Raw genomic sequence first — 22,555 nt, 5'->3', positions numbered from 1 at the left:
CATTCTAACTTCTGAATTTTTTCTTCATTTCTAATTTAGTCTCTAAATTTATTCTATAAAATTCAACAGTTAAGAAGCAGCATTGCTGGTGAAAATTATATGGTTATCAGGTCATAAATAATGAAATATGATTTAAAACTATTTTTATAAAGTTAATAAATTTATTCTTATATAAGTTTTATAATCAGATAATAATGAAAAACTATTACATTGTGTTTGGATAAAAATATTTAAGATTTTAGAGAATTTGAAATGTTCAAAATTATTTTGCGTTAAATTTCCTACTTTTTAAAATGTGTTGTTGGAGTAAATAAATTCAATTTATAAGTAGGAATGACAACGGAGACGAATTTCGTTATTTCATATCCATCTCTATAAAAAAAATCATTCACATATTCAAATTCAATGAGTATCAAACTTTTGTCCCATCTCCATTCTTACCAAATAATGGGTATATTCTCGTACCGGTTTTCTTACTGTTTCAATAATAATTAATTAATTTTTATAAAATAAAAAAAATTAATGTAAAGAAAACATAATATTATCAAATATTCAATATTAAGAGGATGGTTGTTTATTTGATATTAAATATTTAGAAAGAAATTAAAATTGTATATATTTCAAATTAGAATACCAAATAAAATCTCATGAGAATCAAAACATTTATTAAATTTGCAAACACTAATGGAACCTAATCGATAAAATTTAAAAATATGTTTTAAAAAATATAAAAAGAAAACAAATATTCAAATTAAAATATACTTTAAATATCTGTTTACTTCAATTTTTAAATTCGATTGAATATCGTTTTAATTTTTTATATACTAATAAAAGTTATAATACATCACTTGATCAAAATCATGTAAAAAACAAATATTAGAGTAATAATAATAAAATTTTAACATAAATCTGGTATCTTTTGAACTTCTGACTTCAATATATGTTGAATGGTGATAAAACAAAATTCATGGTAATTACATTAACTTTTTATATTATATTAAATAAAATTTATTTATACAATTATAGTGACATAATTACAATATGATTGATAATGAGTTAGAAAATAAAAAATAATTAATAAAATATATCAAAATAATATTCTACATGATAAAAATAAACAACAAATAAAAATATTAAAAAATTATCAAATATGTGTCTTATAAACAATTTGAGAGATTATTGAATTAAATCGCAAAAAAAAAAACGATATGTATAATTAAGGGTATGATAAGATGAAAAATACATTAGAGATCTAAGGAAACTTTTCAAATATCAACATAGTTAATGGTCGAAAAATAATGAAAATTGTTTTAGCGAAATAAAAGAATTCTTAAAATGAAACAAAAATTAATAATAATAAAGTAAAGAAGAATTTTTTATATATATTACCTAGTAAATGAAAAATTTATGCTATTAAATACTTAAATTGAAAGTGTTAAGCATTTTCATGTGAAAGAAAAATAAACAATAATTAAAGATATTAAAAAAGAATAAAAATATTCAAATGTGAAACATAAAAAAATATTTAATTGACATAGATGATTTGAACATAATTACATAAAGGTTATGATATAAAGTGAAAAATATATTGGAGATGAGAATGAATTTCATGATAAAAAAACCAAACATTTAAAAGAAATAAAAATTAGAAAATTTAATGATATATATATATATGTGTGTGTGTATATATATATATATATATACATACATATATATATATATATACATAAATTACTTAATTAACTATAAATATTTTAATAATTTAATTGGGAACAAGAGATGACAGTGACAAGTATTATGGTGGGTATGGGGACGAGACAGATATATACATCCCCATACCTATATCCATACCCAATTAAAAAAGTCAGAAATTCGTCATCCCATACTAAATTAATGTGAAAATTCTTCGTAAAAACAGAGACGGATTTAAATAATACCCATTAGAACATATTCATTTGGTATCTGTATTTATAAGTTTGATTATTAAAAGTTAAAAATTTAAAATAAAACATTAACTAATTTCAAATATTTTAATATAACGAAAGATTAAAAAGTACAAAAACATTTAAATTTTTATTTACTTTTTAAATAAAAACTGAAAATTTAACTCTAATGAAATTCTAATGTTTTAGTTTCTCTTAAAATATTTGTATCTACATAACTACTTTATTTATAATAAAATATCTAACTTTTTCGTGAATTACCTATAAAAATTCTTTACTAGTATACATAACCAAAACTGGAGCTCGAAAGAAAAGTTTCAATTTATTTAGTATTTTAATCTAAAATATATAATTAAACATAATTATGGATAATATCCGTAAAAATCATATAAAGGATCTAATTATCAACTATCGTCTAAAATAAATTTGCTAGTTTTTATAATAGTTTCTTAAAAAATATATTATCATTTTTCTGTTTGAAAAAGCCAAGACAAAGAAATTAAAATCTAGATGTATGGAAGCACAACATAAAGACGTGTAGATAAGAGGTTAGTGATCCTGATTCAAGGTTTGGACCAGAATTACAATAGACAAACAGACAACATTCCCATACACATAGAAATTAGAACCCTACCATTCTATCATCCACAAAACATTGAAGTAGAGACATCTAAGAAACTTTTAAATTCCAATCGCAAAAAACACTAATGGAAAACCTTTCAAATAACAAGAACATCAAAGATTATGGTTTCACAGTTTCCCTCAACCGTCAAAGCCTTCCGGCCACCACCTTGAAGAAAAGTCATCCCACAAGCTTTGGCCACTTCCAGCAAATTCATATTATCAGGATTTTTTCTCTTTTCATTACTAATCTCTGAAAGAAATCTTAACACATCAAACGTTTTCTTTTCCACTCGTTCCTCGTCACTCTTCTTCCCCATTCCAGAACCTTCCACTGCACCATCACTTGACTTACTCGCCACTTTCTCGGATTCACTCAAACTAACGATCCCAACGACGACGGTTTCTAAAATTTTGGCAGAAGAGTCTGAAGCTTTTTCTGCTTCAAAAACCAGATTCCCCACGCAATTCCCCATAACCTCTTCCCCTTTCTGCGATTGAACCTCCACTCAACCCTATGTAGAATCCATACCCAGATCGACCTCCGAAACTTTTAATTTTTTCGACCGCTGAACTTCCGGAAACCCTAACTCAGAATCCCTACCCAAATCAACCAACTCCGAGCCCTCACATAAATCGACGAGCCCATTCGTCCCAGCGTCAACATCGGCGGCGTGATTAACAGCGTAAGGGCCATCGCCGTCGGTGGCAGCTTCCGGCGGCGTGTGGAAAAGGTCTTGGGGACGGGCTCTGGGGATTCGGACAGCGACACCATGACAATGGAGTTGAGGCGCGGCGGGGAGTCGGCGGAAGCGGTCACTTGAATCGCTCATGATTTTTTTCTGAGACGAGGCGGGAAGGATGGAAAGCAGGCTGCAGGGATCGTGGTTAGTGTTAATTTTGAACTTGGTAAATGTTTCTACTAGAAGGCGAAACAACTTTTAAAATTGTAAATCGTGAAATCATTTTTTACAGTAAAAAAAATGATAAATTATTAAACATTAATTTTCCTGTTTATATTTGATCAAATTTACTAATAAACTTCTTATAATTTTAACGATGAAAATTTTAATTAGATTTGAATTTTATTTTAATTAAAATATCATTTATAAATTTTAGTTAGATTTTATAATTAAAAGGTTATGAAAAAAAAAAATCTGCTTATATGAAAAATAAAAAGCCAACCAAACCGTGTAAGAAAGTTAAAAAAGTTATATATTATGTATGTTATATGTGGATGAAATATTTACAATTAAATGTCATTTATGTATATTAAATTTGGAAATTTCTATCATATATTTCTATTATGGATAATATATTATAAAATAAAAACAAAATAATTAAATTGAACTCATCTATTTAATTTATGCATAATTATTAATTTATTTATTATTTTTAAAATCTTCATATCTTTTTTAAAAATCCATTTATAGGCTATAAAATTTAACTCGGCCTTTTTTGTATAATTATATATTTTTTTAAATCTAAAAATCTGTTTTTGGAAATTTAGAACTGTGATTTTAAAATTTAATTTTGCTTTTAAAATATTATTATGGATGTAGATATATCTATCCATGAAAATAATTGTTAACTAATGAATCAAATTGAAATTTTATCGAATAATCAAAATTCTAATTAATCTTTTAATGAATACATATAATTAAAAAATTATTCAATCTATTAATTTAAAAAAAGTACCTTATTCTCCATCTACTTTTTTACTTCAAATTTCTAGTAGTCCTCTTCCTATGAACATTTACATGGTCACCTTAGCTATCTATAGATCTTTTCTTTCTGCACCCCATATATCCGTTCTTATCGGGTGGTGAAAAGATAAAAAAAATGCTCTTATTAAATATATTTTGTTACCATATCTTTTTTTACTTTAATCAACTCGTTCCCTCTAAGACCACCAAGAATGTTATTAAGTTAGATTATGAAAATTACAGTTCGATGTTGTTGTTTAATTTTTAATTTTTTCTTATCTTGTAGGTTTTGTTTGGATTACAAATATTGAAATCATATTGTTTTAATTAAGAAAACAAAGTGGAAAATGACAAAAAAATAAAAAAGAAGAAAAAAGAAGCGAGTAAAACGTTTGTATAGTTTAATTGACATGACACATTTTACAAAATTTCTAAATTGATATATTTGAAAATGGCGAAAACTGTCATTATGTTAAAAGTGAAATATGATTAAATGTTAAGTAATGTTTAAATACCTATCACCCACCTAGAATTAAACTAAGCCAGGTCCCTCTTATAAAATAATCATGAATAAATTTATGTTAACAGTTTTATCAAATAACTTGATGTAAGAAAATAATTTCTTAACATATTAGTAAAATTAGAATATAGGTAAAAAAAATTATTATAAAATGTTAGTAGAAGTAAACAAAAGTATAAAGGTAAGTTCATAATCAAATAACAAACTTAAATTAAAAATGTTAGATGAACTTATTTTACATTTTGAAAATAAAAAAAAAATTAATTTAAAAATTATTAATGCAAAAAATCCATGATGTATCGGAAGTCATCATTAAAATAAAACAAGATGATGAGTTTTTAACAAAGGATATTAGAGGTTTTTGTTAAAAGTCAAAAATCAAAAGGAAGAATAACGATTCAACAGAAAATAAGAATCATCATTAAAAGTTGAAAAAAATAAAACATAATAATAATTGCTGGACATAAATCATAATCAAATATATATAATTTAGAAAAATAATGTATTAGTGCAAAAAAAAATCTAAAATAGTCATCTATAATATTTAGATCCCTGTCCATTTTTTGGGATTTTGTTATTTACCACGAAGAAATATCCAACTTGCCCAATTTTCTGCTTTCAACATTTGTTCCTTTTTTGGTTTATTGGTTATTAGAACCTCCTCCCTGCTAACTGTTAAGAGAACATTAAGATACTTATTTTGTCAATTTTTGGCTTTCGACGCTGGTTTATGTGTCATTTTCGAAACACTTATTTGTTGCTCTATTTTGAAGACAACAACCGGAAATGATTCTATTGTGCATCTTAGTGTTGTTCTTGTTATTTTCAATGGTTTCACTACAATAAAACTTTTAAATAACAATCGTTAAAAAAAACAAGATGATAACTTTGTAAATGAAAAAAAGTTTTTGACGAAGGTTATTAGAGATTTTTGTTAAAAGTAAAAAATCAAAGGAACAATAACGATTCAACGGAGAATCGTCGGTAAAAATTGAAAAAATCAAACAAAATAACAATCGTTGGACATAAATCATAATGAAATATATATAATTAAGAAAATAATGTATTAAGGAAAAAGAAATCTAAAATAGTCATCTCTAATGTCTAGACACCTATCCATTTTTTGGGGTTTTAGTCATTTATCACAAGGAAATATCCAACTTGCCCATTGTTCTGCTTTTAACATTTGTTCCTTTTTTTGGTTTATTTTCATTTCCAAAACCCCTCCCTACTTACTCTTTTGAGAACATTAAAATATCCATTTTGCCAACTGTTCTGCTTTTGACACCCATATATATTTTATGGATAATGATACTTTAACTCACTTTTAACATACCACTTCAATCACCATTAAATCATTATATCACATTACTTGAAAGAATTAAAATAAATAATTTAATAATAATTAAAGAAATGAATTAAAAGTGAATCAAAAAATGTGGATTAAACTATTTTTATCCATATTTCAATGATTTACGCGTAATTTCCTAAGCACTTATTTGTTATTTTGAAGACAACAACGGTAAATGATTCTATTGTCCTTCTTACTGATGTTATAGTTACACTTTCAACAATTTCACTAAAAGAAAATTTAAATAGCAATAAATTTTAGAAATAAAAAATAATTGATCACTCAAGTGACTAATCATTAAAAAAAACATGACGGTAACTTTGTAAATGAAAGAAAGTTTTCAATGAAGATTATTAGAGATATTTTTAAGTAAAAAAACAAATGAACAATAGCTATTCAATGTAGAATCATCGTTAAAAGTTGAAAAAAAAATCAAACAAAAATAACAATTGAGAAACCCTTATCAAATATTATAATTAAGAAAAGGAAGAAATATGTTTTTGTCCTGAAATATTATTTACAATTGGAAATAATTTCTCATCAAAACTTATATACCATTTGATCCCTGTATTTTTTATAGTATTGATTTTAGTCCTTATTTTTTCAGTCATCATCAAAGTTTATCTTATGTAGTACATGTTATTTAATTTTTTTTCTATAAAATAAAAATACTTGTGTTGGTCTAGCCCACACTTTTCACAATTGATTAAAAAAATAAAAAAAAAATCAACATATGGTGGTGCAAATAGTGAATATGGAGATGTAGGAAAATGAATTGGCTTAATCCAACCACAACTTTCCTCTTATTATTATTATTATTTAAATTATATTATATAATAATAATATTATTATTAGCAATATAAATAATAATAATAATATCATTATTAATATAAAATATTAATAATGATAAAAATACTTGTGTTGGTTTAGCTCACGCTTTTCACTATTGATTAAAAAAATTAAAAAATCCAACATATGGTGGTGCAAATAGTGAATATGAAGGTGTACGAAAATGAATTGGCAACCCAACTGCAACTTTCCTCTTATTATTATTTTAATTATTTTAATTATATTATATAATAATAATAATATATAATATACTTAATTATGTTTCGAGTCCCTAATAAATTTGAAAATTTTAATTTGAGTCTCTAATAGATTTTTGTGATCTGTTGAGTCCTCGATATTTTAAAACTTTTCAATTGAATCCATAGAATTAAATTTCTATGTATCACTTATCTTGCATTGTCACTCTCTTAGATATCGCTACATAATATTTAGGTAGAAGAGACCGTGATAACGAGATATTTGTATTTAATAAAAATTATTTTTAAACTTAATTAAAATTATAAATTTAAATATATATATATATATATATATATATATATATATATATATTAAATATATAGCAATAAAATTATGAAATGTAAAATTACAAAATTACAACAAATCAAAATTAAAAAATTTACAATTTGATAATTTTGTATTTTGATAATTTCACAATTTCAATAAATTTTTAATTTTATAATTTTCTAATTATATAGTTTTATAGTTTTATATTTGTATGTTTTATAATTTCATAATTATGAAATTATATATTTTTATAATTTCGTAATTTGTTAATTTTTGTAATTTTAAATGCTTAAATTTTTTAATTTTTATTTCATACTTTTATAATTACATATTTATATTTCTGTAATTTTATTTTTTTTTAATTTTCTTATTTATAATTTTTTAATTTTAATTTTAATTTAAAAATAATTTTCATTAAATACATAAAATATTTGGAAAAGATCTCATCATCATGGTATCTTTTAAATATATCATGGTAGGGATGACAACATGGCGGGGCGGGGCGGAGCGGGTACGTGTTTCGCTATCCATATTCATCCCGTAACAAAAAATCTATCCCCATCTCCATACAAAAATCCAACAGGTATCAAACTTTTGTTCCATCACCATTCCCATCGGATAACGAATATAATCTCGTACCCATACTTGTACCCCTTTTCTTACTACTTTAATATTAATTTTAATTAATTTTTATAAAATAATAAAAAATTACGTTAAAAGAAACATAATATCATCAAATATTCAATATTAAGAGGAAAATTGTTTCTTTGATATCAAATACTTTGAAATAAATTATAATTATTTGCATTTTAGATTAGAATACCAAAAAAAAATTCATGAGAACCAAAACATTTATTAAATTTGCAAACCTTAATGAAGCCTAGTTGATAAAATTTAAAAATATTTTTAAAAAAATATAAAAGGAAAATAAATATTCAAATTAAAATATATTTTAAATGTTTCTTTACTTCAATTTTTTAAATTCTAATGAATCCTTTTTTTATAAACTAATAAAAGTTATAATACATCACTTGATCAAAATGATGCAAAAAACAAATAATAAACATAATAATAATTTTTTTTACATAGATCTTGTATCTTTTGAATTCCAATATATGTTGGATGGTGATAAAAAAAAAATAATGGCAATTACATTAAATTTTTATATTGTAGTAAATAAAAGTTATTTATACAATTATAGTGAAAAAATTACAGTATGATTGATAATGAGTTAGAAAATAAAAAATAAATAGATAAAATACATTGAAATAGTATTCTACATGATGAAAATAAACAAAAAGTAAAAATATTAAAAAATTAACAAATGTGTGTCTTAGAAACAATTTGAGAGACTAGTGAAATAAATCACACAAAGAAAAACAAATGTATAATTAAGGGTATGATAAGATGAAAAATATCTTAGAGATCTAAGCAAACTTTTTAAATATCAACATATAATAACGAAATTTATTTTACCGAAATAAAAGACTTATTCAAATGAAACAAAAATGAATAATAATAAGTAAATAATATTTTTTTTATATTACCTAGTAAATGAAATGTTTATGCTATTAAACACTTAAATTGAGAGTATTAAACATTCTCCTGTGAAAGGAAAATATATAATATATAAAAATATTAAAACATAATAGAAATATTCAAATGTGAAACATAATTTTTTTTTTAATTGACATACATCATTTTAACATAACAAATAATTAGACAAACCAAATCATTAGAAGAAATAAAAAATAGAAAGTATATATATATATATATATATATATATATATATATATATATATATATATATATATATATATATTTGAGTTAACATTGGAGCGAAAATGTGTCAAACGGTGTAAACAATTCAAAATACTATTATGAGATACGCTTGAAATGTCAGATAAACTTAAAAAAATTTGGTAAGAAAGATTAAATCCACGCATCTCTAAAGATGGAGTACTAAATTGATATAAAATTTTAAAGAGGGACAAATTCCAAATTTTACTTAAAAGTAAGAAAAGAAAACATATTTAACCCTAAAAACTATATACTAGGAGAAAAAAAATATATAAACAAGATTTGTCTTCAAAGTAACCTTTATTTTGTTCTTATATAATAGGAAAGTACAAGAATCCCCATTATTTATTCGAGCCCCTTAAGACAGAAACATGGACACAGATTAAGAATAAACAGAAAAACAGCGGAGCTTAGAGATTTTATTGTAATATGTTGCTGGGATCGAAAATGAATTTCTGAGTCTAGTAAAGCTGAAGTTTGGTGTCATAAGTTGCCCCAGGCCTCCAATTCGCAGGGATAGGGATGTTTGGTATCATCCAATTAACGCCCACTTGAAACCTCAGAAGAATTGAACCTCTCGGTGGGTTAGCAAAGTCAAACACTGCCCCATACACTCTGCGCAGGGGTTCCCATCGTTGTTGCCCTTTCTGCACAACATTTCAACAACAAAATTCAGATTCAGAAATCGTTGTGTGCATGCATGCGTTAGCCGAATATAATATAAGTTGACATTATATACATATATACCTGCCACATTTCAACAGCATTGACGTCATATTTTCCGTTTACATTCAGAATCGCAACAGCCAAGTAACCAGGGTTGCTGCTACTTTCCTTGATGTGAAACAAGACGTTGCCGATGAACGTACATGGAACCCTTCTGTATTCAATCTCCACTGTACCGTATTTCTTAAGCTCTGCAGATGCATTTTGATTGCGTCCCAGTCTTGAGAACGCCTGTGGGCTCATGATGAAGTCCGTTCTGTCTCCATAACCCTGGTCCGTAGCAACCAGGAATGCTCCATTCACATCGCACACTTCTGTTATTTTGCACTTTACCTGCACCATCATCATTCATATTTGATCATTAGTGTTTAATTTGTTATTGATACATAATCAGTGAATTAGGAAATTGATATGTGTGATAAGTACCTGATAACACGTGCCACAACCAGCTCCATTCCTCCATAGCCCAGAGACCCCTGCCACTCTTGAATAGTTTGGGTTTCTGTGTACTACTGTTACTGATTTTGAATGGAAAAATCTATGGTTTAAGCCATTTTGGATATATTTTATGGGAAAATAATACTTTGACATTCTTAAAAAATACACGTTCAATTACCAACCCAGTTTAATAATAGAATAAGGTGTATTAGAATTTAAAGTTAAAAAACAGAATGGATATAATTAAAACGTTATTACTTTAAGTGATAAAGTATATATTTTTTTTCTGTGGATGTGAAAGTCACCACCCTATTTTAAGTTTGAATCCAACTTGAAAAGCATGACTGAAAATTGGTTCGAAGCTAAGTTGTACGTAGATCATTCCATGCCCACACAAGAATATAATAAAGCACGAGTAATTACTAACTTATGTTAATATTATTAGACAACCTAATTGTTCTACAATCTACGATAATTCCATTTGCACGACCTGATCCATCAGCGAGGGATTAGAACTCGCCGAGATCGTGATAATTCATAAATCTGGATACTAGGATATATAATGATCAAAATTAGTTGTTTAATCCTTTGTACAATATTCATTGTGGATATAAAACCGTATCTAATACAACCACTCCACTTGAAAACCTGTAAAGTCACACTAATCAATCACTATAAGATTTGTAATCCACCAACAACCAGCACAAGAATGAATTGTTTTACAGATTTCCTATTGGATCAATTCGGGTGGCTATAACGAGTCAATTTTGATAAAATTTGATAACACTGCTGGTAAATCTCGTCTCATTTTTAAATAATAAAATGACAATGTATGGGCAAGGCATAACATATGTTAAAGGTACCCTTTGGTTTTGACCCAAAACCAAACCTTTGACTTTCTTATAGTTTAAAAGCATGTATTTAATGAATTCTTCCGTAGATTTTTCTGTTCAAAACCAGTTAACGGGTATTAAACTTACACAAAATGCTTACAGAAAAGGAAAAAGAATAAAAAAATTGTGTTAAAACCATTATCTTTCGGTCTTATTAGACAAAAAAATCAAAATACTCACTCTCTCAACAATCCCATCATCATTACTTTCTGTTACTCATTCCTTTCATTTCTTTCTTATCACTATATTTGTTACTCACTTAATCTTCTTCTTCTACTGCTGCCATAGTCACTGCAATGATGGGGTTCCTCTACCTAACCAATAAATTTCCATTCAACATGGAATAATCAACAAAATTCATTTTCCACGCAGCAGTTCGTAAATTATTCTGCTTCTAAAACTTAATCCATAATTGTTCTTTCACTCCAAAGTTTCTCTATTGCTATTAATTTATTTTCTTGGATTAAAAATATTAAATATCTACCTTGCAAACTACAATACGAGCCTTAGTTTATGTAACAACATCAACAACCAATGGTAAAATAAAACAAGAAAAATCTTAGCGTCAAGGATGGCATCGATATATTTTTCAGATCATGAACCCTTAACGGTATCTGCTGTTGTAACCAACCGTCTATGACATATCTGTAACCTATCTCTTCACTTTCTTCAAACATTTACTTACGTTGTCCATTCTGCAGCATAACAATTAAACAACATCTAATTCGCGACTAAAAACGGTAATTGCACCGGTCTTCTCACTTAACAATAACAAGTGATAAATATTATTATCTCTCAAGAAACTTTCACACTCAATGACTCAATTGAACTCCAAAATTGACAAAAATACAATATAAACTTTGTATTTTTATCATATATAATTGGTGTGCAACAAAAAATTAATACATTATATTTACAGTTTGTCAATATTAAACTTCAACTACTTCATTTTCATGCATTATAAATTATCTCAATTTCATATTCATATTATATTTAACTCTGAAAAATACACGAATCCTATTCCAAGAACCTTTGACTTTATGATCACCGATCAAGTTTCAATTCTTTGAATGCTGTATTAATTTCAATAGTCTAAGATTACTAATGAATCACACGTACACATACACACAATAAAAATAAAAATGAAAGTAAAGATAGGAAATACGTCTCTCAATACTCGAATAAATTTATTGTATGTAACCTTAGCATCATGCTTCTGATACACACACGATAAAAATAAAAATGAAAGTAAAGATAAGAAATACGTCTCTCAACACTTGAATAAATTTATTGTATGTAACCTTAGCATCATGTTTCTGATATGTATATTTATAAACTTTTACAAATAATATTATTTGCTTTTATGAAATTTCTATGTTGTTTTCTTTTATTAATTATAACTTTTGATATCAATTATTTATGTAACGTCCCATTTAATTATTAAATGAAATTAAAGGAAACGTCACGCAAACGATAGTGCAGTAGCGCAGTTTTGGGGTTCTTAACCCAACCCCTACAACCTGGGCACACCACGATGCCAACGGAAACCAGATACAAGTCTAACAAAGAGTGTAGAGTAGGAATGCGTAAAGCGATACATGGGCCATAGCCCTAAAGAAATCATGAATAAGATAAATCCAGCCCAAAAGGCTAAGCAGCGGAATCACCATTTCCTTGCTGACCACGAGAACCTCGTCCATCTGCTCCCATCAATCAAATTGATGATCATCGCAAGAAAGAAGAACCACATACAAGACAACTAGACAACAAACAGGGTAAGCTAGAGCCAACAATATTTTCATCATACAGTCAAATATACTTTCACCATCCAATATCCATACCACAACCAAGCATGTTATGACTCTTCAATCAATACACTACGACTCGACTCGACTCATCCGGATACGTATAACTTGGTCGGATTCAGCGGATGCCCGCACTTGTGGTGGATACCTCTGCTCACCCCCGAGCTATGTGTTACAAGTGTTACGATGGATTAATTTTCCCTCACCACAAGGTTAGCCCTTAATGAATTTCGGGCCTCCTACTACTCTCACCACAGGAGTTAGTCCGCTCTAGGTGAGACTAACTGACTCCTTAGAGTGTCAAGATGCAACCTTACCTTGAATCCTTACCTAGTTATACAGATGGGGCACCACCATGGACACCCACTACCAGGGGCCATGGAATTACGTTTCGACCACTGAAGCGCGACCCTGAAAGTCTCACCTAGAGACCCCAAGGAATTATGCACTAACACAGACAAAAATACGATCATACAGTCAAATAATATTCACCATGCAAGGGTACATTCATTATGTCAACCTTTAAAGCCGTTACCTTTCACATACCCATTCCAACTCATCATAATCCATTCATGTACATAGAATCCAACTCATCTCATTTTCATGCCACTTTAGTAATACCAATCTTATTTAGTTCACATGCCAAAACTCATACCAAACCCATCATTTAAATTTCATGAATCATGCTACGTATACATCATGCTCCACTATATACATGTCCCGCATCATAACATTCATACCCACCCAAAACAGATCATCCAGAAATAAACAAACATCTCAACACAACACTGTCTCGCCCAACACCTGCTCAGGCTGAGGGGTCTCGCTCAGGCGAGACGTGCTCGCTCAGGCGAGCTCCCCCTTCGCCTAGGCGAGGGCTCGAGAAAGGGAGCAGAAGCACTCGCGGGATCTCGCTTAGGCGAGACCCCTCTCGCCTGGACGAGATGCTCGCTCGTTCAAAAGCCGAGCTAGTCGCCTGGGCGACCTTTCGCGCAAAAGTCCTGGGCGAGCTCCCTGTTCATCTCGCCTAGGCGAGACTGACTCGCTTGGGCGAGATTAACAGATCTCGCCACTATTTTCCTGGAACAGTCGCACCCACCAGTCCACAACAACATATCAAGCCATTGCACACATTCAGAACATCAACCAACCAAGGACTCTCAGCACGAAAGCAAAACAGCAGCAAAAACAAAGTACACGAGTGGGTTCTAGCTTCCCTACCTGGAAACAGAGCCAACCGAAGCCTTGACGACACGACACGAGCACTGCAGCCCTTGGAACGCACTAAAGAGCTGAAAAAGACAGGAGGTACACGGGACAAGGGCGGATTAGTACGAACCCTAACTGTAAAAATACAAAGGAAAGTACTGGAACTCATACGATCTAGAAAAGGGGCACTTACGTGGAGTAGGAACTGGTTCGGAGCTAGTTCGAGAAAGCTTGGAGAGAAACCCTAGCAGAGCGTCCTGTGAGAGCAAGGGGTGACGACTGGTTTTCTAAAAGTGAATGAAAAATGTGAATTTAGGGCAACACGAAGGGTTCTTATATCATGGGCCAGCCTTTAGGCCCACTGCTGCAGGGCAACCCTTAAAATTAAGGTGGCAGAAACAATTGGGCCTTACAATTTAATGTCATATGAATTAACTAATCATTGATTCGTTGGTTTAGGAGTCATATATGAGTACATAATGTTGGAGAAGTAAGAACAAAATTATTCAAGTACTAATTCAACAGTTATAAATGCATCAGGTTTAAAGAAGAAGAGATTTTTCAGAAGTTACAACTTTGATCTCATAATATTAGGATTTCTTCATTTTCAAAAGGTTTAGGTCTTTGACATGTATTCTTATTCAAACACGTCTAATGTATATGTTGGACCAATTTTATCTTTGTTTACTAATCACATGCTAGAACATTTGAAGAAGACCATTTACACCGATTTAACTGAAACTAGCACCACCACCTCAAATCTAATAAGGATAGTAACATAATATTAATCTACTATAGCTTTTTACTAAGAAATACAATTTTACTTGAAGAACAAGAAATTAGAGATATGTAATCTTAAAATAATTGTTTTGAAGCATGTGTATGTTAAGTATGCATTGATTGATGCAAGTGATCATGTGTTTATTTGTTTTTGCCTCTTTGGCAATCTAAATGACATCGATGTATAGAACTATCAAGGAAGATTATCCATGCAATTGCTAATCATGAATAGAATTAAACTAAACCAGGTACCCTTATAAAATAATCATGAATAATTTTATGTAAAAAGTTTGGGTTAGATATGTTTTTGTCCTTTAACTATAAATGAAAATTAGAATTAGTCTTTTTTTGAAACTTTGACACAGTTTAGTCCTTCTAAGCAAATTTTATTATGTTTATTTAACGTTTTAAGTATGTTTCATAATAACACATGAGTTGTTTAACACATCACTGCATTTTTGAGGTATTGTCCGCTTTTAAGTGTAGAGTTCCATCATAGTTTTGTCCTTAAAAGGTGACTTTAAGAGTGAAGGGAGAAATGAGTATTTAAACTGCATTTGACCTCAACTCTTGAGTGATGTGAAACTATTAAGTGTACGAGAACATCTTTGTTTACAATCTCATCCTTTATTCTTTTATATCTTACTTTCATCTATTTTCTTTGACTTAGTTTGGTTTTTTCCTGCACAACATTTTAAAAGGAAAATTAATATAGTAGAAAAATTAAAACAAGAGTCCATTGTTGTCTTGTGATTAGGATATCTAGCTTTCATCTAGGAGATTTGGCTTAATTCTTGACAATAGATTTTTTTATCATTTTTAATTTTTACCAATTAATGGATTCATATATAATTCAATAACTATAGTAGAGAATTTAAGTATAAGAGTCCATTGTCGTCCAGCGGTTAGGATATCTGGCTTTCACCCAGGAGACCCGGGTTCGATTCTCGGCAATGGAATTTTTTATCTTAATAAATTTTTTTATTTTTTATTAAATTTAATTTTATGCTTCATTATTTATTAGCATTAAATGTTATATTTTATAAAATAAATAAAAAGATACCTATTTTAATTCTTATCAATTCCCAATATATATTTTTATTATTTAAAAAATTCCAAAAGAATCAAATTTCTTATACATAATTTAAAAAATAAAAAACAAAACAATTTTCATATAACATAAATAAAAAAATTTCAAAAAAAGTTGGGGGGCCAGGACTCCCCCTTGTCCCTTCATTGGTCTGTCAATACACATAAGTATTTTTTAATAAGTTGGACCATGCATTTGGGTCATGTTAAGTTGTTTTTTTAGCCAACACATAAATTATCAAGAACAAGAGTCCATTGTCGTCCAGCAGTTAGGATATCTGGCTTTCACCCAGGAGACCTGGGTTCAATTCCCGGCAATGGAACTTTTTCTTCGGGCAAATAAAGGGTCATGTTATTTTGTGATTTTGGTATGTGTTTTTTTTAATTAAGTAAACCCATGAGCCAACCCGTTTAACCCACCAATCCGTGGTGGGCCGGGTTGGGTTCAAATATTTTTGGCTCGCTAATTAGGAACATGAGTCCATTGTCGTCTAGCGGTTAGGATATCTGGCTTTCACTCAGGAGACCTGGGTTCGATTCCCGGTAATGGAACTTTTTCTTCGACTTATATGTATTTTAATAAGTTGGACCTTGTATTTGGGCCATGTTAAGTTGTTTTTTTAGCCAACACTTAAATAATTTGTATTTTTGTGATTTTGGTTTGTATTTGGATTGTATTAAAATTTATTTAGATTTTAAGTATAATTATAATTTAGTTTTGACTGAAAAAATTAAAAAAATTGTATTTTTTTTAATTAAGTGAACCCATGAGGCAACCCGTTTAACCCATCAATCTGTGGTGGGCCGGGTCGGATTCAAATTTTTTTGGCTCGCTAATAAGTGAGTCGGGTTGGGTAGGCTCACTAAGTGATCAACCCATGATGGGTCGAGCCGGATTAGGCCGGGTTATCCGTTTTGACAACTCTACCGAGACAAATATAGATCCAATTCTTGAACCCATAAACTTTAAGTCGGTTTTTAGGGGTTTAATATCCATCTTCAAGTATAAGGTCGGGCCATCTTCAAGTATCGGGTTGGTTGGACGGTAAACTAACATAATATTAATATACTATATTTTTTTTTACTGAGAAATACATTTTACTTGAACAATAAGAAATTAGAGATATTCAATTTTAAAATAATTGTTTGAAGCATATATATGTTAAGTATGGATTGATTGATGCAAGCTAGTGACCATGTGTTTTATTTGTTTTTGCCTGTTTGGCAATCAAATGACATCGATGGATAGAACTAACAAGGAAGATTACCTGTACATAGAGATGTCAAAATGGGTTTCAACCCGTGAGCCAACCCGGTTCACCACGGGCTCGAGCCGGGTTGGGTTGAGAAAAATTCAACTTTTTCAAAAGTGGGTTGAACTCAACCTGACTCACTTAACCCATGGGTTAAACGGGTTCGAGCCGGGTTGAAGGTGGGTTGGCCCACTTAACCCACCAAATTTTTTTTACAATTTTTTTTAATTTTTTTAAATTTTCTTTAATTTTTTTTTTAATTTTTTAATAATTATTTACTACTCCTATTATATTTCTTCACAATTTCATATTTTTAAATGCTAGAATGTTGCTTAATTATATTTGAATAGTTTGAATGTTTAATTAATTTGATTGTCAAGTTATATATATGTTGATACTTTAATCTTTAACTATAATCTTTATAGTAAATTACTCAAGTAACCGTCTTACAAACAATTTTTTTTCTAAATTAGCATGAAAACGTTTTTTTATTTATATTTTGTTGAATAGTATGACAAAAAATTTGTAATATTAGTCATGCTTTCTTAGACTAATGGATACTTTCTTGGAAATAATTCTTCATATATTGGTGGTGAGCATGATCAAAACATTGGTTCTTGATTTTACTATGATTGTCATCTCATGGGTTACTTAAAAATTTATTTAAATATTTGAATACTAAAAAAAAAAAAAAATTAGGTGGGTTGGTGAGCCAACCCACTTAACCCTCCAACCCGTGGTGGGTTGAGCCGGGTTGCAAAATTTCTGGCTCACCAAAAAGTGAGCCGAGTTGGGTTCACTCATTTTCAACCCGGCTCGTGGTGAGCCAACCCGTGTGAGCCGGGTTGGTTCACTTTGACATGTCTACCTGTACAATAGCTAATCCGATTGTGGTGAGCCAACCCAGCTTACCATGGGTTCGAGCCAGGTTGGGTTGAGAAAAATTCAGTTTTTTCAAAAGTGGGTTGAACTCAACCCAACTCACTTAACCCACGAGTTAAACGAGTTCGAGTCGGGTTGAGGGTGAGTTGACCCACTTAACCCACCAACATCTTTTTACAATTTTTTTTAATTTTTTTTAATAATTATTTACTACCCCTAATTATATAGGTTCACAATTTTATAGTTTTAAATGCTAAAATGTTGCTGAATAATATTTGAATGGTTTAAATTTTTAATTAATTTGATTGTCAAGTTATATACATTGATACTTTACTCTTGAACTATAATCTTTATAGTGAGTTATTCAATCAACTGTCTTATAAACAAATTTTTCTAAAGTAGCATGACAAAAATGTGTAGTTTTTTTATTTATATTTTGTTGAATAACATGACAGAAAATGTGTAATATTAGCCATGTTTTCTTGGATTATATGGACACTTTCTTGGAAATAATTCATCATATATTGGTGGTGAGCATGATGAAGACATTGGTTCTTGATTTTATTGTGATTGTCATATCATGAATTGCTTAAAAAATTCTTTAAATATATGAATACTTAAAAATAAATACATAAATAATTTTTTATGTGGGTTTGTGAACCAACCCACTTAACCCATTAACCTGTGGTAGGTTGAGTCGGGTTGCAAAATTTCTAGCTCACCATAAAGTGAGCCAGATTGAGTTCACTCATTTTCAACCCAGTTCGTAATGAGCCAATCTGTGTGAGTCGGGTTGGCTCACTTTGACATCTCTAGCTAATCGGGTATTTTGTTCTTGTAAAATAGTAATTAGTTATGGATTAAATGTTATCTTTGATTCGTCACCTCTTAAACCATAGCCAAAATATCTACACAAATTTAATTTGAACTAATGAAACTTGAATAGAGAGTAAATTTAATTTATAAACTTAAATTGAAATGGAAATTATCTATGCATTATTTATATGAGATGAAAAATAATTACGAATTTCCTGTAAAATAATTTTGGAATGAAAGTCTTAGACTTACAATTAACCAGGAATTAGTAGAAATTAACTATGAAATTATTTTTAAATTAATACAAATATTGGATAATTTTAGCTATGCAAGGCCTATAAAGTTACCATGAAAATAATCTAGATATAGAACTATGAAAAAGGAAAATTGAATAAAATATTTCTACAAATTAACTAGGAGTATTTTTCTTCGTTAATTGGCTCCTTATTTTATGCCACGACAATATTGTAGTAATTTCGTTGCCAATTTTGTAGTTAATTTTTTTTTTTTGTTTGAGATTACAAATTACCTATACTAATTAGGTAAATTTTAAAATTTCTTGTTTTGAGATATATATATATATATATATATATATTAATCATCTAAGTGTGAATTAAAAGTTTTACATCAGATAAAATAGACAAAATTAAACATTATATAAGAATAAAGGCACATATAACACTATTCTCTTAAAGTTTTAAAGTAAGAATGGTGTCAAATACTTTATATGTATAATACTAATATCATATATATATATATATATATATATATATATATATATATATATATATATATATATATATAACTGAAAGAGAAAAACAATAAGAGACTTACTCTTGAGAGAACATACTACTTAAAAAAAATATATAAGAAACTCACTCTTAAGAAAAGATTATTAATTAAAAATAATCTAAATATAAGTAAAAATTTGATATTAAATATAATAAAGAAAGATAAATACTATACAATAAATATAACCCACTAATAAGCATTTTTTAGATTTATTCTTGTAATATTTTGCTTTGATTTCGATAGTTGTGACTTAATAAAACATGTTATAATTATCCGAAACAAACACATTTATTTCATTCATATTACATGTAATCTTAACTGAGAAGTACAGGAATCTCCCTTTATTGTAATCCCTTTCCAAGAACATCGAGTGACACCTGAATAACAGTGCCAATTATTTGCAACATATGTTGTTAAGATTGTGGTTTCTATTTAAGCTGAACCTCGGTGACATAAGTGCTTCCGGGCTGCCAGTAACTAGGAATGACAATCCTGGGGTCCACCCAATCGGACATGCCACTCACCTTAAACCTCAACCTGATTTCCCCACTCGGAGGGTTAGCAAAGTCAAACACTGCTCCATAGTTTCTGTTAAGTGCCTTCCATTCTCCAGACTGCCACAATTCAACCGCAGTGACATCGTTTATTCCGTTCACATTCAGAATTACCACAGCAAAGTAACCAGGGTTGCTGCTACTTTCCTTGATATAGAACACCACGTTGCCGGTGTAGCTACACGGAACCCTTCTGTATTCAATATCCACTGTACCGTATTTCTTAAGTTCTTCGTAAGCATTCTCATCATGTCCCAGTTGTGTGAAGGCGCGTGGGCTCATCACGAAGTCTGTGTTGTCCCCGTAACCCTGGTCTGTTGCCGCCAGGTATGCTCCATTCTCATCGCATAGGTTTTCTATAAGGCACTTTACCTGAATCATCATCGATCGTTTATATTAACATTGCATAATTAATTAGTCAAATAATACGCAAAATTTTATTCACCAAGTAACCTAACTTGTTTTACCAAGGACCTGCTATATTTTTCATGTATAGTTAATTAACATCCTAATTAACTGGTCAAACACTAAGTTCGTGAATTTTTCTCTGTGATGATATTGTCTAATCTCGGGAAGTTGTCTCAGTAGATGTGGAAAGTTCCACGTCGACGTCGATGAGAGATAAGGTGAATTCATTATATATATATATAGGTGAAGTGCAAACTTCACTTTACAAACCGATTTTGTGAGATTGGATTAAGTTTAAAACTCATTTTTTATCAGAAACATTAGTTACACTGAAAAGAAATAATGAAATTTAAGAAGAAAAGTACGTACCTGATAGCATGTCCCACAGCCAACTCCATTCCTCCATAGCCCAGAGACTCCTGCGACGCTTCCATCATACCAATTCATCTTCCTTCCATATTCTCCAAATCCACAAGCTCCCGCTAAAATATATATGCATATACCATTGTGTTATGTGATTACTTTGTAGCTTAAATATAGAAAGCATCATAAAAGAGAAGCATGCATATTATAAAACAATATATTTATTTAGTTTTCAATAGATAAATAGATAGGAGAGTGACATACTTGGAGTCCCATAGCCATCAGAGGTACTATAAAAGGTTGCTCTGGATTTAGTATATTCCTGGCAGTAACACAGTGCAGGAAAGAGCAGTATGATACAAACAAGGCCAATGTGGTGCTTAAAGCTAAGCTCCATGATTACAAATTAAATTCTCAGGTAGAAGAGAGAGAGAGAGAGAGACGATAAACTAATGAAGTATATGAGAATGGAGAAACAAAGATATGGGGTGATGTATTTATAGTACACAGTCTCAGTTGTAGATACGTATAACATTGTCATACACCCCAGATTTTCTCCACTTTGGCGTCTATTGTACGTGCTAGAAGATTCAGACAATTGGATCAAAGAGATAAGGGTCCTTGATTACCCATAATATCCGAAATAATTTATATAACTACAAACGATCAACCCCTACACATGCACTAATTAATATATAGCAATATCATTTATTTAACCTTTTAAAATAATTCTGTAAACTGTCATTTTTATTTAACCCTAAAAAATAATGATTTTTCTTCTAAATAAAGTATCTGATGCATCATATAAATTATTTGGGCATATTTTAATTATTGTAAGTTTCAGATGACTAAAAGGTGCACGCGTTTTCTCTCACTAGACCACGACTGTTTCACTGCGGGTTAGGTAATATTTGTGCGTACCTTAAGACAAAGTAAACTTGTATGCATGTTTGAGATATATGTTAGCATACGTGGATAAAATGAGGTTGATTTTCTAATTGTCTAAATTCTGATCGGATGAAGATTGGATAACATTGAATAATGGAAACAATACACTCTTATGTATTTTTATATTTGAATCCTTATGTTATAAGTATGAAATATTGACCATGTTTTGTGGACCAATGTTTATTAAAAAAAATGATTTATTACTTTCGATGACAGTTTCCTTTCCGGTCAGATTATAAATATTTATTTTATACAGTTCTTCTAAATCACCTTAGAGCACTCTTTATTGATGAAGTCAAAAATGT

General features: G+C 29.4%; 2 protein-coding genes and 3 non-coding genes across 5 annotated transcripts; 3 read left to right on the top strand and 2 right to left on the bottom strand.

Annotated features, from left to right (window-relative positions):
• Positions 1-9,588: 9,588 nt before the first annotated feature.
• Positions 9,589-10,385, bottom strand: LOC114175504 (expansin-like B1). The gene is made up of 2 exons (XM_028060260.2): positions 10,042-10,385; positions 9,589-9,941 (listed from the first exon to the last, which is right to left on the bottom strand). The coding sequence occupies exons 1-2, from the start codon at positions 10,366-10,368 to the stop codon at positions 9,756-9,758; spliced, it is 513 nt and encodes a 170-aa protein (XP_027916061.2). The 5' UTR covers positions 10,369-10,385; the 3' UTR covers positions 9,589-9,755.
• A 5,647-nt stretch (positions 10,386-16,032) lies between these two features.
• TRNAE-UUC (transfer RNA glutamic acid (anticodon UUC)) lies at positions 16,033-16,104 on the top strand. The gene has a single exon. It is a non-coding gene; the product is annotated as a tRNA-Glu (tRNA).
• A 381-nt stretch (positions 16,105-16,485) lies between these two features.
• On the top strand, positions 16,486-16,557 carry TRNAE-UUC (transfer RNA glutamic acid (anticodon UUC)). The gene has a single exon. It is a non-coding gene; the product is annotated as a tRNA-Glu (tRNA).
• A 157-nt stretch (positions 16,558-16,714) lies between these two features.
• On the top strand, positions 16,715-16,786 carry TRNAE-UUC (transfer RNA glutamic acid (anticodon UUC)). Its single transcript has one exon. It is a non-coding gene; the product is annotated as a tRNA-Glu (tRNA).
• Positions 16,787-20,246: 3,460 nt separating this feature from the next.
• LOC114177005 (expansin-like B1) lies at positions 20,247-21,779 on the bottom strand. Its single transcript, XM_028062221.2, has 3 exons — positions 21,567-21,779; positions 21,309-21,421; positions 20,247-20,903 (listed from the first exon to the last, which is right to left on the bottom strand). The coding sequence occupies exons 1-3, from the start codon at positions 21,697-21,699 to the stop codon at positions 20,406-20,408; spliced, it is 744 nt and encodes a 247-aa protein (XP_027918022.1). The 5' UTR covers positions 21,700-21,779; the 3' UTR covers positions 20,247-20,405.
• Between the last annotated feature and the right edge of the window lie 776 nt (positions 21,780-22,555).

Source organism: Vigna unguiculata, chromosome 3, assembly GCF_037176805.1.
Source record: "Vigna unguiculata cultivar grain cowpea cultivar isolate G323 ecotype 2 chromosome 3, ASM3717680v1, whole genome shotgun sequence".
In the NCBI taxonomy this organism is placed as follows: Eukaryota; Viridiplantae; Streptophyta; class Magnoliopsida; order Fabales; family Fabaceae; genus Vigna; species Vigna unguiculata.
Note: the sequence above shows the minus strand (reverse complement) of the source record. Positions and strands in the feature narration are given on the sequence as shown.

Excerpts from the sequence above, each read along its gene's own strand:
- LOC114177005 (XM_028062221.2), bottom strand. The coding sequence starts at position 21,699 with ATGGAGCTTAGCTTTAAGCACCACATTGGCCTTGTTTGTATCATACTG. Across the intron at positions 21,422-21,566 it reads TGATGGCTATGGGACTCCAA|CGGGAGCTTGTGGATTTGGA; the intron begins GTATGTCACTCT and ends TATATATTTTAG. Across the intron at positions 20,904-21,308 it reads GCTGTGGGACATGCTATCAG|GTAAAGTGCCTTATAGAAAA; the intron begins GTACGTACTTTT and ends ATGATGATTCAG.
- LOC114175504 (XM_028060260.2), bottom strand. The coding sequence starts at position 10,368 with ATGATGATGGTGCAGGTAAAGTGCAAAATAACAGAAGTGTGCGATGTG. Across the intron at positions 9,942-10,041 it reads ATGCTGTTGAAATGTGGCAG|AAAGGGCAACAACGATGGGA; the intron begins GTATATATGTAT and ends AATGTTGTGCAG.